The 16,254-nt window shown below is 48.2% G+C and overlaps 1 protein-coding gene across 1 annotated transcript in view; it reads left to right on the forward strand.

Moving 5' to 3' along the window:
* KAT6A (lysine acetyltransferase 6A) overlaps positions 1–15,779 on the forward strand; it is a 75,196-nt gene extending 59,417 nt beyond the window's left edge. The window contains exons 14-17 of the mRNA XM_066639320.1: positions 2,612–2,816; positions 3,786–4,526; positions 6,829–7,135; positions 10,629–15,779. Coding sequence (XP_066495417.1) covers positions 2,612–2,816; positions 3,786–4,526; positions 6,829–7,135; positions 10,629–13,261 — 3,886 coding nt within the window. The 3' untranslated portion in view covers positions 13,262–15,779. The remainder of the gene's footprint in view (positions 1–2,611; positions 2,817–3,785; positions 4,527–6,828; positions 7,136–10,628) is intronic.
* The last annotated feature ends 475 nt before the right edge of the window (positions 15,780–16,254 follow it).

Below are 16,254 nucleotides of genomic sequence, written 5' to 3' on the forward strand. Positions count from 1 at the left end.
ACCTCACAGGGTGGTTGTGAGGGGAAAATGAGGCAGTGGCAAGACCCATGTTGAACATTTTGCTCATTGGAGTAGAGGTGGGACATGAATGTTGCAGACAACATCCCTGTGCCTTTCCTGGGGCTCAGCTCTCCTCATGTTAGTTCAGCAGACAGCAAAGCACCGAGCAGGATAAAATGGAGGAAGAAGGGCAGTTATGCAACATGCCATTGAGTGCCCAAACTGGTTGCATCACAACGGTTGGCCATGGGGGTGGGGAAGAATGGTAGGCACGGAAGGCCTGGGAAAGTGTACTTTGCTGCTTTTCCTGTTTGGCAGTTTGAGAAATGGTTGGCACCTTGTTTACAGACTACTGATTACAGCGACTTCCTTGAACTAACAAGCCAAGTTCAGTTCGCTTGGGCACAAGAGCACCCCACTGAAGCAAGCTGGAGTGCTTGCAACATCAGACGCTGTTGTGTGCTGTCACCATTGAGTCTTGAGTGTTGTATGCAGAAAGGGCTGCAAGTGTGTGTGTTTCTTTTTATTCTGTGTCCTGGCAATCAAAATCCTGCACCAAGAAAAACTGGATTCTTCCGTCTGTGTAAATAATGAAAATTAAGCAAACATGCCTGATTTCCTTTTACTTTTGAGAATTCTGGTGTTGCTGGTTGGAGGGAGAAAGGAGCCACACACCCGATGCCCCACAGCGTGAGCGCTAGCCATCTTACTCCTACAGCTTCTTGAGGCCATGGCCCATGCATCATCAAGTATATCATCACAATCATAAGGGCCATAAAATTTTTTTTTGTAGATGGGGGGGGGGGGGGTCGGGTCAAATGCTGTACTTCTGAGAAAGCTTAATTCTGTATCCAAAATTGTGACATGCAAGAGCCCTGTCCATATTCAATCAAGCTGTTGTGTTTGAGTGAGCCATACTGGTTTCTTGTATGGGAGATGGTGTATCATAATGGCTTAAGGATTTTCCCAGTTTGAATAGTGCATCTGCCATGAGCTTACCATGTAGCCTTGGTCAAGTCACTTCTTCCTTCAGTGTTTCCAATATGCAGTTCAGAGATAATGCTCAAAGCTAATTCATGTGAACTGCTTTTCGCACTTTAAAAGCACTATCCAAATGCCAAGTATAATTATTGCAGTTTTGCACATACTTAAAGCAGATTAAAAAGGTCCAGCTGGCTGTCCCTTTCTAGCTACACTGCTCAGGCATTACCCCAAAGTCTTTGGCTGCAAAGCTAATTTTCCTTCCCGAAAGATGATTGCTGCATTTCAGGAGTGTTAAGCTTGGCCGATGTTTATGTTTGCAGCTTCAGAAGGCTAGAGGCTTTCTTGCCAGCTTCTGGTGGGTACTTGGAAACTGGAAAGAATGGGAGGTATTTTTTTTGGTGATTGTCAGTTATAAATATTATGGCTGACTGACTGTCAGGTGACGTTCCTTTCTTGAGCAGGTGATATTTCATTTGCCTTTTTAGCAACATCTCAAGTGCAGTTTTGTCACTGCACTCATTTAAGCTGAGCCTGTCCCAATGCCCATTTTACTACAGTGGTAGAATGCTCTAGTAGTTCCCAAATTGTGTAATGGGGTTCACTGATGAGTCCTGACCTGATTTTTGGTGGGTCATGTCAGTGTGATGAAAAGATCAGATAACTGATTGCTTCAAGCCCTGAGGCTGTTCAAAAATTAGATACTGTAGCTGCTAATTATCCTGCAAAGAGTTCATCTCCTGCAGTTTGCAAGCGTGTGTAAATACAGGGAGAAAAATGTTTGAGGATCTTTTTTGGATTATTACTACTTATAAATAAATAAATATTTCTTTCTAAATCTCCTTTTTAAAAGTCTGGTAAACCTAGGTGGTTCCCGATGGAGCGTCATTTTAAAATGTGGGTCCCGGTTCTAAAAAGTTTGGGAACCACTACTCTAGAAACATTGTTCTCTGACTGGAACAGGATCCTCTTGGGAGGCTGTGTAGGTGGCCTTCTTTGGATGTGAAGGTCGCCTTCAAAGAGGTCTTCTTTGAGGTCCCAGTCCTTTACCCAGGAAGCTGTTCAGCTTCCTGGAACATAAAAGTTGGGGGGGACTGTGAAGTTAAGAACTTAAGAACAGCCCCGCTGGATCAGGCGATAGGCCCATCTAATCCAGCTTCCTGTGTCTCACAGTAGCCCACCAAATGCCCCAAGTTCATACACAATCTCTGCTCAGTAGATGCAGTGGCCATCCAGCCTCTTACTTGAAAACCTCCAATGAGGTTGCATGAATGTGTGTCCCTGGGAAGGAACCAAGTACCTCGAGGAGTGCCCCATGCATTTATATTTCTTGTCCACCATGCATTCTGCTAAACTTCCATTTTCATCTTGGGCAGTTCTGGACTGGAAGTTGGAAGGGGCTAGTGGGGAAGAATAGCCATGTTCCTGTACGGAATGGGACCTGGAGCTCACGCCAGGGTTCCCATGGGGATTTTTGAGTACTAAATGGGCTGTTGGTGCCTCTCCAGTATATATGTTGTTGTCTTGATCTGTTTGCTTCACGACACAAAAGATATTATGACTGCTTCTCATCAGCTCTGTACTTGTGTCAGTGGCCTGAAGGATTCCCCTTGCTCCTCTGTGTCTGCAGATTTGTGATTGTTCGCCGGGAGAAACTTATCCAGGAGCACATGGCAAAGCTGAAAGTGAATCTTCGGCCGGTGGTTGTGGATCCAGAATGCCTGCGCTGGACTCCTGTCATTGTCTCAAACTCTGTGGTTTCTGAGGATGAGGATGAGGACCCTGAAGAAGGGGAAACTGAAGAACCTCAGCAGCCAAAGGAGAGGGACATGGAGGTCAGTGACGATGGGAGTGTGCATTTGTGTGTCTGTATTGTAAGCAGACATGCAGTTGAAGAATTTGAATAGGGAAGTAAGAAAATGGTGGTTGAAATAAAAAAGGAATTTGGTATGATGTCCACTCAATGGCATAGTTGCTACAGGGGGGCGGAGCAGCAGGTACTCCAGGTGCTGCAGTATGCCATGTAAGCAGCACCCCCTACTCACTGTTGGGGCCATTCTGGGCACAAAGGAGGGGCTTGAGATAAGAGGATAAGGAGAAGCAGCAGCTCAGGGGACCAGGAGAGGATTGCTAAAAGAGTCAGTGACCCATGGGAGTGAGGGCTGGGGAAGGAAAGCTGGGGAGAGAATGAGATGAACAAAAAGGTGGATATGGGCAAGAACTGTAGAGGGGGAGACAGGCCTCCCTCAAAGTTGCACATTAATTTTGTCACATAAAGCCCTCTTGGTTTGCTGCTTGTTCTGCATCCTGCTTCCTGTAGAAATGTAGTGGGTGGGGATGTGGAGCAGGGCCTTCTTGGTAGTGGTATCGAGGCTGGAATTCCTTCCCCTGAGAGGTTTCATTGGCCCACTGATTGAAACCCCTGAGAGGTTTCAACCAGCCCTCAGAAGGATGGTGAAAGTTTTTTGTATTTTAGACTTCCTTTGATTCTGTTGTGTTTTCCAGTTTTTTTGTTTATGTTCACAATGTGATTTTTTGACATCTTAAAGCAACAAGTAGACAGTCAGATTTGTGTGTTTTTTGGAGGTGGTTTTCCTTTTAAATACAGTATCTGCTGGCATTTTAAGTGTACCGCTCTACAGTGACTGAAGGTCCCTTAAATGTGATGGAAGGTTTATGGGGTCACACTCCTTTTAAATAAATAATACATTTGTCTCTGGCCTTCCTCAGATCAGTTTGTCTCTAGGACTTAGTGGTTTGAAGAATGTTTGTCTAAAAATATTGGGGGTTTTGTTCCCATCCAGATGATAAAATCTGTACCCTGGGAGAAAAAAGAGAGAGAGCCTTATTTTCCTCTGGAGAGTGAAAAAAAGCCTGAGGTCCTTGCCCCAGCCAACTCTGCACGGCCAAACAAGCAAAGTCTTCCCTTGGTTGGGCTTCCTGCAAACAGTCAGACGTCACGGAGGGGTCGTTGGAGCCGGAAGAGCAAGAAACTGCGGGATTCATTCACTGAGAAGGACCCAAAGCTGCTTGTGGAGGAGAAGTCGGCCATGGCCAGGGGAGGCCGGTGCGGGGAGTGCGAGGAGAAGGCGGCTGCTGCGGCAGCTGCTGCAGCGGCTGCTGCCTCCCGGGGGAGGTTTGGGGAGAGTGAAGACCGGAGTGCTTCTTCCCAAGGACAATGTGGCAAATGTGACGAGAAGTCCCCAGCTCCCCGGGGGCACTTCGGCAAAGACGAGGAAAAACCTGCTGCTCCTCCAGGGCAGTACGGCAAAAATGAGAAGCTCTTAGCCAGCAGGAGGTGTTACAGTGAAGGTGTGGAAGTGTGGAGGGCGCAGCTGAAGACTTCCGAGCCCCTTAAGGGCAGGGCCTCCGAGGTGTGCAAGAGGATACCCCGGCGCCACAGCGACGGTGACAGAACCATGCTGAGGCACTTCAGCGAGAGCAGTGAAGAAGAGGAGGAGGAGGAAGAAGAGGAAGAGGAAGAGCCCATCAGCCCTTGCTCCAGTTCCCCACCTGTTCTTACCAAACCCACCTTGAAGCGAAAGGTGCGTTTACTCCACCCACCTACCCCCGCATCTTGTCCTGCAGCTCTGGGCTGCAATCGAAAAATTCCCCAGACCAACTGGGCAGGGGTTGCCATGAAAACATTTTATTTAAGACACGTGTTTACATTTCTACACATATATAGCCCAAGAGGCATTCCTAAAACTGCAGACTAGTAAATGGAACAGTTAAAATACTAAAGTAGTCCTGAAAATAAAATGGGGGAGTCAGGAAACAGCATTTTTTTTTTAAAAAAAAAAAGCCAAATCCTCAAAATCGAAAAAGAGCAGTGCAATCCATTTAACACCATTACGAAGTTACTCTGGAGCCTAAATGTTGTCAGTAGATCTTTTGGGGGAGATGGTTCCAAAGATAAGCCACCAGCACCATTGAAAAGTCCTTTTTTGTGCCACTGCTAGTTTTCTTTTTGGCTATAGAGAATGTCATCGTTATGCCAACTGGGAGGCTGTTGAGCCTGTAGGCTTCCAGGTGTCTGTGGGATTGTGCTCAGGACTGCGTTTGCATTAAAAAGTAAGGCACATTTGCAGTTTTGCACCAAGAAAAGCTGGATTCCGTGACCTGTACAAATCCTGTGGATTTGCTTAGTGTTTTGCCCTGTGTTTGCTAGTTACTGTGTAATGGAAGGGGCAAGGGGACATGCAGGGCGCTGAAGTCCCACCGGGGTGCTGAAGTCTTGTCCAGCCATCTTTCTGAATTCTGAGACTTTCCAGCTTGCTTTCAGACCTATAGCATCTGGAAACATTTTTTAACAGAAGCAGAGATTTTCATGAAACTGAATGCTTCAGTCAATAGGGTGGGCACTCGGTATCTGTGGGGAATCTATTCCAGGACATTCCCGCCCCCCGATACCGAATTCAGTGGATAATGAAATCTGTGGAGGGGCTCATGTGGCGCCACAGTTACTTACCTGGGGGCTGTGCCTGGCCTTCTGGAGGTTGTCCATGGCCTCTCTGCACCTCAGAACACCTTTGGATGTGATCAGAAGTTGCCAGTGTGAACTGGAAGTGCCTTTGGTTGCATCTGGGATGTCCTCTGAAGCCCTCCAGCTGCAGGCTTGGCGTCTGCAGGTATTCATATCTGTAGATGCTGAGCCCACTCAGGGCCCACTGTACTATAAGGCAGGCCCACTGTACTATATTCTGTGCTTTTGGGGAATCATGACCTCTACACACAGTACTTTTTTTTGTTTTGTTGTTGTATAATGAGGAGTACGTTCTAAAAGAGTCATGCTTGTGCTCTCTCTCCAGTTGTAGCGGCCATTGTATTTATGTTTAACAACACACTTAAATTAGCTCCTAAAAAGGAGTCTTAATGAAAACATGAAACATACATCAGTTTATTTTAGCTGGTCTTTACAGTTGGTTCAGTACCATTTTTTATTTTAATGGTTGGCAGGTTATCAGTCTGCATTGAGTCTTGCGCTGTAAATTAAAAAAAAAAATAGCTCTTTGGTGGGACAGGGTGACACTGTTGATGGTTCAAATCCATGAAGTCAATAGGGCTGACAGATGTAGATGAAATGAAGTATTTTAAAAAATGTTCTCGGAATAAATGATGAAAATAAAGCTATTTTGCATGCCTGCATCATTTTTGCAGTTAAAGCTTTAGGTTTTAAAAATGTTGGATGGAAGGTCCATTTATATTGAAACTGGAATTGAAGAAAATATTATCAGTAGCCTTTCTTTTGGAAAAAGAACAATGGAGCTGCTCAGGACTGCCTCCCGACTACGGCCTCCCTACCTGTTGTGTATAGTGATCACATGATTGCAAATATACAGGCGTGCCCTGGTATCTGTGGTGGTTCCGGTCCAAACCCCCCCCCCCAATGGATATTGGTAACCTCAGATAATGGGGACCCACTCTAAACATAAAGTTAAATAAAGCCCCCAGTAACTTGCCCAATGGTTGCACAGCACTTTCACTGCATTTGCAGGGCTCCAGGCAGCCTCTTTGGCTTCTTCCAGCCTCTTCTGGGTCATACAAGCTGGGCCGAGACAAGGGCAAGTTACTGGGGGCTCTGTTTTTAACTTTAACGTGTTTGGTATCCTCAGCGTCCGTGGATAACTGAAACAATGGATATTGGATCTATGAATACTGGGGGGACATCTGTATTTCTGTGGTGTTGAGGCCCAGAAACTTTTTAAAATAAGAAGAATATGGAAAGTATTTTGAGCATGTTGGATTTCATGTTTATGCATAGAGTGCACATAACTTTGGAATATACTGTGTTTTACATTTTCTGCGTTTCATCCTTTGTCACTGTGTTTTGCCTGTCCCATGCAGAAGCCCATTCCCCGAAGGAGGCGGGTTCGGAAACGGAAATATCACAACAGCAGCGTCGTGACTGAAACCATCTCTGAAACGACAGAGGTCCTGGACGAGCCTTTTGAGGACTCTGACTCGGAAAGGCCCATGCCTCAGTTGGAACCCACCTTTGAGATGGAGGATGAGGAGGATGAGGAAGAGGAAAGTAAGCTGTTTCCCAGAGGATACATTCGCCGCCTCTCCCCACAGGACTCCCTCTTGCACAGACCCTCTTCAAAGCGAGAATCTCAGCAAGGTGGAGAGGATGAGTCTGATGATGCCAGTGGTATGTTTTGCAAAGCTGTGCTGCTTTTGTTAAGTGTTCTTGTCCTTAAGGATGTTAGTGGGCTGCTTTTGGGGTCAGATTGTGGTAGCAGCACTCTGGCAAGCCAGCTTTTCAATCCCACTCTCAGCCAGTGGTACCCACCTGACACATCCAGACTGTGTTGGCGCATTCAGGCTTGTGTGTCCTCAGACTTTGGGAGGAGCCAGATGTGAGAGGTGTAGCCATCAAGAAGGTGGAAGAGGTGGGCAAGGAAAGTAGCTGGGCATTTTCCCTGGACTCTAAGAATTAGAATAAAGGGTTGGGGAGGAGAAGATATTGCTGGTGGGACTGGGGAAACCCATTTTACTTGGGAGAGCAGAAAAAAAAACCCAGTTCCTTGTTCTCTGATAGGCGAGAGAGATGGGCCAAGGTGTTTATTGCCTCATAGACAGAAGGGTCCCTTTGTTTAAAGGAGATGGAACAGGTGGCAGGGAATAGAATTCTGACTGGTAGTTTCAACTACCCACTGAAAAACTGACATGAACGAAATGTGTGTGTAAGCAGTGTACAGGCTAAATGCATGCTCCTGTTTTATTGGGTGATATAGAAAAAGGCAGATTATGGTGTGTGTGTGTGTGTGTGTCCCATTGCACAGTCCATTAAGTACACGATCAAAGGGCTGTGTAGGCTCTCATTGGGGAACAGGAATACTTAATATTTACACAGTGGTTTCTGAGTCTGCAAGCGCTTCACATGTATTACTCTGATATAATGATACAAGATACAAGAAACCTTTATTGGCATATTTAAAATCCAAGCAGTATAAAACAAAAGATTGGATGGAGGGATACATGAGTCAGTTCACCTCTAACCGCGACCAACCAGGCCTTGCTGCCACATATCAACCATTTGTGACCATCATAGAAATACGTCTCTTAAACTCTGATATAATGCTTATTATAACTTTGTAAGATAAGAAAGTATTATTCCTGTATTGCAGACAGGGAAGACTGAGGCTGCGAGAGGGGATGGCTTCTCTTAAGGCCACCTAGTGAGTTCATGACAGAGGCAAGAGTCAAACCAGGAAAGGTCCTGATTTGCAACTCGTAGCCCAATCCTGCATGGCCTCCGCTGTGTCCTTCACAGCTCTCGAGCAGGCTGGAGGTCTCCTCAGGGTAAAGAGGATATTTTTTCCTTTGCCCTAACACCCTAGCTTGCCCAAAGGGGCTGCTCAAATCTGTGCCAGCTATTTAGCTGGCACAAGTCCAAGCAATCCTGTGTAGGGCGTTCAGACTTGGAGGGGAGGAAAGGGTGCAGCAGGGGCCTACTCTGTCAATTCCACCCCTGTTCCACTCTCCCCCTTCCCAGAAGTGCCCCCTGCCTCCAATCCACCCTCCGCCACCTGGCGCAACTGTTTGCTGGCAGCCATCCTTCTAGATATAGCGTCAGCAGGTGACCAGGCCTCTTCGCTGGCGCTGCTACTCTTGGATGCTGCAAACATGCTTTATGGCACTTTGCTACATTCTCAGCTGGTGCAACAGCGGCTGTGTTGGCAGAGAGGCTAGTTAGGATTGCACTGTCAGTCTCTTAATCACTATGCTATATCAGTTTGCTTCATTATTATTAGATTGTGAAAGCAGGCTTTGGCGCTTGGTAGAAAGCGACACCATTCAGACCACTGCATATTATAAGCAACTTTCATGTCTACCCCTGCGCCTACTTCTTTTATCTTTGTTAGCTATTAACCGACTCTGTAATCCTCAGCTCATCTGTTTACAAGCCATAATTAGACAGTTGTGTTTCCCACTGATTCATCCAGGAGGCTTTTTATCTTACAACTGTTCAGTTGCGCAAGGCAGGAGTTCTGTCTCTCCAGTGAGAACAACCCTGGGAAGTTGGTCTTTCTGAAGGTCTAGACTGAAGTGTCTTGACCTGCCCCAACATGCCTTTGTGCCCTTCTTTAATTCAACCCCCTAAAGTGCAGTCACTAAGCTCAGGTGCTTTTTAAAACACATCTATTAAACTGAGTAGTTCTGTAGTATCCAATTAGGCAACTGTTACATTTTATTAAATGTAACACAAACTCGCACATGCAAAGGTGTTGATTACAATAAAATATTTGACTGTAATACTAGAATACTTTTCCCCCCTCTTCTTAACGTTTTATAAAACATTCAGAGCTGCTTCATGTTGAATTCTCCCCCAGGTAGACTTTTACCACCACCTAGAAGATTAATTCATGTAGGTTGAATCAGTGGGGTTGCAGTGTATGGGAAGACCCACCTGGAGTGGGTGGGAACTGGTTTGACTTTCTGTAGGCAGCTTTTCCACAGTCCTTGGTAGAATTAGCAACAGGTTTTTGGTTGTAGCTGCCCCTGTGATTGGGGACAGTCTACCTGGTGATTATGTTTCTGGAACACTGAAACGATTTGTGCTTCTTCCACTCCCTTAAATCATAGAGAGTAACACCTACCTACCTTGCAGGTCTGTTTTTACAGCTTACAGAGATCATGTGAAGCATTTTGATGGATGTCTGAAGCAGGCTGTATCATTGGAGGCCAAGCTTCTTGTCAAGTGTGCCACAAAAAAAGATGAAAGTGTGATAGAGCTTACACAGCCCTCTGTGCCTTGGCATAGTTTAATTTCTGTCCTACTGGTACAGAGGATGAGAAGACACCCCCTGGGAGGCCAGCTTGCCCCTTTGCTGCCACCAAGCCCATGGGCTTTTCTGCCTGTGTTCAGAGGCTCCACAGCCTCCTCCTGTCTGTGCTGGAACAGGTAATACACTGGTCCTGTAGAGAGGCACAGGATGGTTAAGTCTCAGAACTGGGAGAAGTTGGACCACTGTTGCCAAAGTGTGCTCAGTGGTGCAGCACATTTCCTACAATTCTGCCTTGGGCATCTGAAGGCCAGTGAGTGTTCTGAGAGCATGTTGGACTGCAGACTTGAGTAATCAGTGGAGCAAGAGGCTAAAGCTCAATTTGTCCACGACGGACCGGTTTCAGTCTTGTGGTGTTGAGTCAGGCCTGCTGGGCCCTGCCAGGATGCCAGGGTTTAAGGAATACCAAACTATATGAAATGAGGAGCGGCAGATTGCAGCCATTCTGGAGTCTGGCAAATATGGGAAATACTTTAAAAAAATTAAATGGGTTTACTACAGTAGCCCAGCATAGATATTGCACCCCCCAAGGCCCTTCTGATTAGGTGCATGTTGTCAGTTAACGATGGTTGGCTTCTGGAAATGGTTTCTCTTCCTGTGACAGAGGGAGCAGGCAGCCTGCCCTTTCATAGGAATAATGAGTGATGAATTAAATTGCCTGTTCTTTTGTGTTTGTTTCAGCATCTGGGTGAAGCAGCTGCATTGTGGTTTGGAGAATTTGCACATGTATTGAAATGTGATTGAAAAAGGCAAATGATGGATCAGCTGCAAATTCTTCCATGGGCTGGCAGCCTGGCAAGAGGGGGTTTTCTGGTCCAGCCGCTTAATAACCTTTGTTTTTTCCTCCTTGTTCAGGCTCTCCAACCTTGAAGCCAGTCTCTGTGCTGAGAAAATGTGAAGCGAAAGATTCCCCGCTCCAGCCAGACACGTCCACCCCTATGAAGAAGAAGAAGGGCTGGCCTAAGGGCAAGAGCCGCAAGCCCATCCATTGGAAGAAGAGGCCCGGCCGCAAGCCAGGCTTCAAGCTGAAGCGAGGGAAGGTCCTTGTTCCTGCTGCAGAGGAGGAGGTGACTGAGCCTGTGGAAGCCCCTTCCAAGCCAGGACGTAAGCCCAAAGTGCAGGAGGAGGAGGAGCCTACTGAGGAGCCCGAGGAGCTTCTGCCAGTTTCTGAGGACCGGAAGGAAGATGATGGGCCTGCGGAAGTGGGGGAGCTGGGGGAGGAGGAGGAGGAGGAGGATGCCCCAGCCAGGGAAATGAGAGCAGCTTCCCCAGTGGAGAGCAGCAGCAGCCCAGCTGCAGAGGTTAAGGAGCCAGATATGGAGGAAGAGGCAGAGAAGCTGCAAGGCCTGGAGGAGCAGCAGAGGCAGTCCGAGGAAGAGCCGCAGGAGGTGGAGGAGCCTGAGCGCGACCAGGAGGAGGAGGAGGAGGAGGAAGTTGGCACAGCAGCGAATCAGAACGAAGACCATGATGCCGACGACGAAGAGGACGACAGTGGCCAGGTGGAGTCTGCAAAGAAGGAGGAACTGGAAGAGCAGATGGGAAAGGAGGGGCTGAAAGAAGAACCGGAAGTCCAGGAGCCTTTTTTAGAAACAAGCACACAGGGCGGTAGGGAAGATGACACCAAGAACAAAAGTGAGGCAGAGGCTGACTCGGAGGAGGAGCAGGCGTCCCACGAGACATCGGTGGCCTCAGACCCCGTCCCTGCCTCCGAGGATGACCAAGAGGAAGAGCAGCCGCAGAAGGAAGGGCTCATTGAGCTGAAGGAGGAGGAGCCGCTCCCACACAGTGAGCTGGACCTGGAGACCGTCCAGGCGGTGCAGTCCCTGACGCAGGAGGAGGAGAACCACGAGCACGAGGTGGCCTACCAGGACTGCGAGGAGACCCTGGCGGCCTGCCAGAACCTGCAGAACTACACCCAGGCTGAGGAGGACCCCCCGATGTCGATGGTGGAGGACTGCCAGGCCTCGGACCACAACAGCCCCATCTCCTCGGTCCAGTCCCACCCCAGCCAGTCCGTGCGCTCAGTCAGCAGCCCCAGCGTGCCTAGCGCCCTGGAGAGCAGCTATGCCCAGATCAGCCCCGAGCAAGGCGCCCTCTCCGCCCCGTCTATGCAGAACATGGAGACCAGCCCCATGATGGATGTGCCTTCTGTCTCGGACCACTCCCAGCAGGTGGTGGACAGTGGCTTCAGTGACCTGGGCAGCATTGAGAGCACCACAGAGAACTACGAGAACCCCAGCAGCTACGACTCCACCATGGGGGGCAGCATCTGCGGGAACAACTCCTCCCAGAGCAGCTGCTCGTACAGCGGGCTGTCCTCCTCCAGCAGCCTCACCCAGAACAGCTGCGTTGTCACCCAGCAGATGGCCAGCATGGGCAGCAGCTGCAGCATGATGCCCCAGGGCAGTGTCCAGCCAGCCACCAACTGCAATATCAAGTCGCCCCAGAGCTGTGTGGTCGAAAGGCCCCCTAGCAACCAGCAACCGGCGGCACAGCCCCCGCAGCCCCAGGCCCAGGCCCAGCAGCCGCAGCCCCCACCTCCAGCGCAGCAGCAGCAGCAGCAGCAGCAGCCCCCCCTGTCCCAGTGCAGCATGAACAACAGCTTCACCCCGGCCCCCATGATCATGGAGATCCCAGAGTCCAGCAGCGCCGGCAACATCAGCATCTACGAGCGGATTCCAGGGGACTTTGGGGCCGGCAGCTACTCCCAGCCCTCTGCCACTTTCAGTTTAGCCAAGTTGCAGCAGCTCACCAACACCATTATGGACCCCCACGCCATGCCTTACAGCCATTCTCCTGCTGTGACGTCCTATGCAACCAGCGTGTCTTTGTCCAACACCGGCCTGGCCCAGCTGGCTCCGTCTCACCCACTGGCCGGAACGCCCCAAGCACAAGCCACCATGACGCCCCCGCCCAACCTGGCGTCCACCACCATGAACCTGGCCTCGCCCCTCCTCCAGTGCAACATGCCGACCACCAACATTGGCATCCCCCACACACAGCGGCTGCAGGGGCAGATGCCAGTCAAGGGGCACATCTCCATCCGCTCCAAGTCGGCCCCGCTGCCCTCGGCAGCCGGTCACCAGCAGCAGCTCTATGGCCGCAGCCCTCCGGCCGTTGCCATGCAGGCGGGTCCCCGCGCATTGGCCGTCCAGCGCGGCATGAACATGGGGGTGAACCTGATGCCGGCTGCCCCGTACAATGTCAACTCCATGAACATGAACACCCTGAACGCTATGAACAGCTACCGGATGACCCAGCCCATGATGAACAGCAGCTACCATAGCAACCCTGCCTACATGAACCAGACAGCCCAGTATCCTATGCAGATGCAAATGGGAATGATGGGGAGCCAGGCCTATCCCCAGCAGCCTATGCAGCCAAACCCTCACGGGAACATGATGTACACTGGCCCCTCCCATCACAGCTACATGAACGCTGCTGGGGTGCCCAAGCAGTCTCTCAATGGACCCTACATGAGAAGATGAGCAAGAGAAACGCCTTGCGGTCTTTGAAAACAAAACAGAAAAACTGAAATCTCTCTATAAATAAAGGAAGCTTTTATACTGACAAACCAGAGACGATGGACCTTTTTCCAGTTAAATATTGCTGTAGATCTTAGATGAGGGTTTTGTTCCCTTTTTGGTTTATTTTATTTTGATTTTTAGGGGGCCTGGTCTTTATTCTCTTCATGTTTTTGTGGGGTTCTTCTGTTTCTTTTGAGGTCTTTGTTTTCTTTCACAATCCCGAAATGCTTCACAGTTCAAATCCATTTTTAAAATGGGCTTTGGGGTTTCATTTATGTTTTCCCCCTCTTGGGAGGGGATTAAAAGCATACACAATTATTATCCTTGCATCATATTTTCAGAAAAAGAGCCTTACTTTTTCCGACCACCTGGGCAGAGTGCTTGTAAAATGGTCATTTTCTCTTGCTTTCGGACAACATGTTCTCTCCCCCCCCCCACATTCTCTCCTCTTGTGCACAGCTCCTAAAATGGCCCTATCTCTGAAAGGTCAAATTCTCCCCCCCCCCGGGCCCACCTTCTGTTTCCTACTTCGGTCCCACTAATTGGGCTCTGATGTGGCAACTGAGGATAGGACATGGAGTCCACAGCCAACTCTCCCATCCTGACAAAGCCACTTTTACCACTTTCCCAGAAATGGAAACTCTGAACGGTTTGTTCTTCCACCCCTGTCCTCTCTCTCTCTCTCTCTCCAGATGAACTGAAATACGGTTTAAGTGTAATTTTTTTTTTTGCAAGTGTGCCCATTTCACACACCCAGCGCAGATAGAATGAGTCAGACCAGTCAGCAGCACGTTAAGAACAAGTTTTGCATAGCTTTTAACAAGGAAGGTGGGACTCATGGACTGCCACACATCTAGCCAGAAGTCTGAGCACCAAACCTGTGGCTGTACTGTAGGGGCTGCAGTTCCATGAGCTCTGGCCAGAGGTTCTTCCAGTAGAGAGCTGCAGTGCATGTTTTAAAAACAGCCACCAAGAAGCCTCCCTATCCTTTCTTGCAGATATGCTGCTTAGAGCAGGACACACCTCTTTCTTGTGAGTGCCATCACTGCTTCAACACTTTGCCAGATTTTCCTGATGGGGTGTTTTCTCACCTATGGGAGCAAGAGGGGTAGGAGAGCAGGCAGCAGGGAGGCAGTACAGGGCAGGACAGGTCCATGCTGTGTTCTTCCACCCATCTGGTCACGGCAAGTGGGACTCCAGGCCTGCGGGCACACCCTCAACCAACCACGAGGAGGGGGAGAAATGTAGCTTATCCTTCTAATGTAAAGTTTACTCTGTATATTCCTGTAGAGCTACAAACGCACTTAGATCGACTTAGATGTGTAAAGAATTTTTTTCTTTTTTTTCCTTTCTCAAAGAAACCTGAAAGGCAGTTGGGAGGGGGGAGGGGGGTTCAGCTGCACTGAAATGGACTTCCTCTATACTGTTGAGCCTAATAAGGGGGGGGAAAGGTGAAATCCCAGGGGCTTCCAGCCCACGTGTTTTTCTCTTAGTTCTTGAGCAAGTGTGCAAGGCTGTGTTAGGACCCATGTCCTTGTATATATCTATGGATCCAGGCTCACCTTATCTGTGTCGAAAGGCGACCCTTGGTGTGCCCCCTCCCCCTTCCCAACTAATCTGTTCTGGAATAGCTTCCAGGTTGCAGGTGGGTGGGGGGTGGGTTTGTTGGGGTGTCCAAGGCAAAGCTGTTGGAACGAGGCCGTGAATTCATTTAATTTTTTCTTTTCCGTCTGCTGTTACCTTTTTCAGTTTGGGGTTTTTTGTATGGTTTTTTAAAAATCAATCGGGCAGCTCCCTTTTTTCCACAAAACCTTTGTGACTGTAGAACTATTGTAGAGAACCGACGTTCTTTTCTATATTATAAAAAAAAAAAATATCCAACACAGTTAATATTGGTACCTGTCATTTTTTTTCCACTTCTGTTTAAGAAAAAGAAATAATAATAATGTATTTTTAGCAAAATAAAACTTGGGTAATCTTCTAAAAGAAATTAAAAAAAAAAACACTCACTGTTAGTGACTTTGATGCCTTTTAAAAAAGAAAAGAGCTTTTTCATTTCATTCCATCTTTAAAATTTTTTATCTTTGTTGTAGAATATTAAAGACTATTTTAAGAAAGATGAAAATTCTCTTTAAAGAGATGTCTAGAGTGTGTGATTAGAGCTCAGATGCCTCTAAAGCCGCATGTACAAAATGAAGCCGCGTCTATTCCTGTCTGTTTATATTTGCTTTTCCTGTTTTGTAACTTCTTTGTACTTTGTTCTTGGTGACTTGTAAGCTTAAAAAGGGGAAGGGGTGCCTGGATGATAAAAAAACCCTTTGTAATTCTCCATGTCATGCGCTCCTGGGCCGGCCGGCCTCCCTTCCTCTCCTTGTATGTAATATCACTTTTTCCCTCCCCCCTTTCTAGCAAGTACTTTCAAAAGAACTCTGTACATTTTAACATAAAAAAATAATAAATTATGTTGAGCCATTTTGGAGGTCTGGTTTTGCAAATGGAATTTTTCTTCTCTGAAGCTGGGAGTGTTGTCCATACGTGGCCACTTAATTATTTGTTTGTCACATTTTTATATCGCTTTTCTTCCAAGGAGCTCAAGGTGGCATACTGGGGTCCTCCCCTCCTTTTGTCCTCACAACAACCCTGTGAGGGCAGTGAGGCTGAGAGAATGACTGGCCCGAGGTCACCAAGGAAGTTTCATGGCTGAGCGGGGATTTGAGCCTGGATCTTCCAAGTCTAAGTAACCATGACACCATTTTGGCTTTACACACAGAAGTGTCGTTCTTGCTTGCCTGGGTCATGATCCTGACCCAAGTACCATCAGGATTCCTTCTGAATTGAGGAACGTTTGCGAAGCGCCAGCAATGTTGGCCAGAGCCATAGGACAAGAGCCCTGTAACCCTTTCTTCCCTGGGTGAACAGCTGCTTTGGCTTTAATAGAGGCCTCTCCTTATATT

This window comes from Tiliqua scincoides, chromosome 11 (genome assembly GCF_035046505.1).
Source record: "Tiliqua scincoides isolate rTilSci1 chromosome 11, rTilSci1.hap2, whole genome shotgun sequence".
NCBI classification, from domain to species: Eukaryota; Metazoa; Chordata; class Lepidosauria; order Squamata; family Scincidae; genus Tiliqua; species Tiliqua scincoides.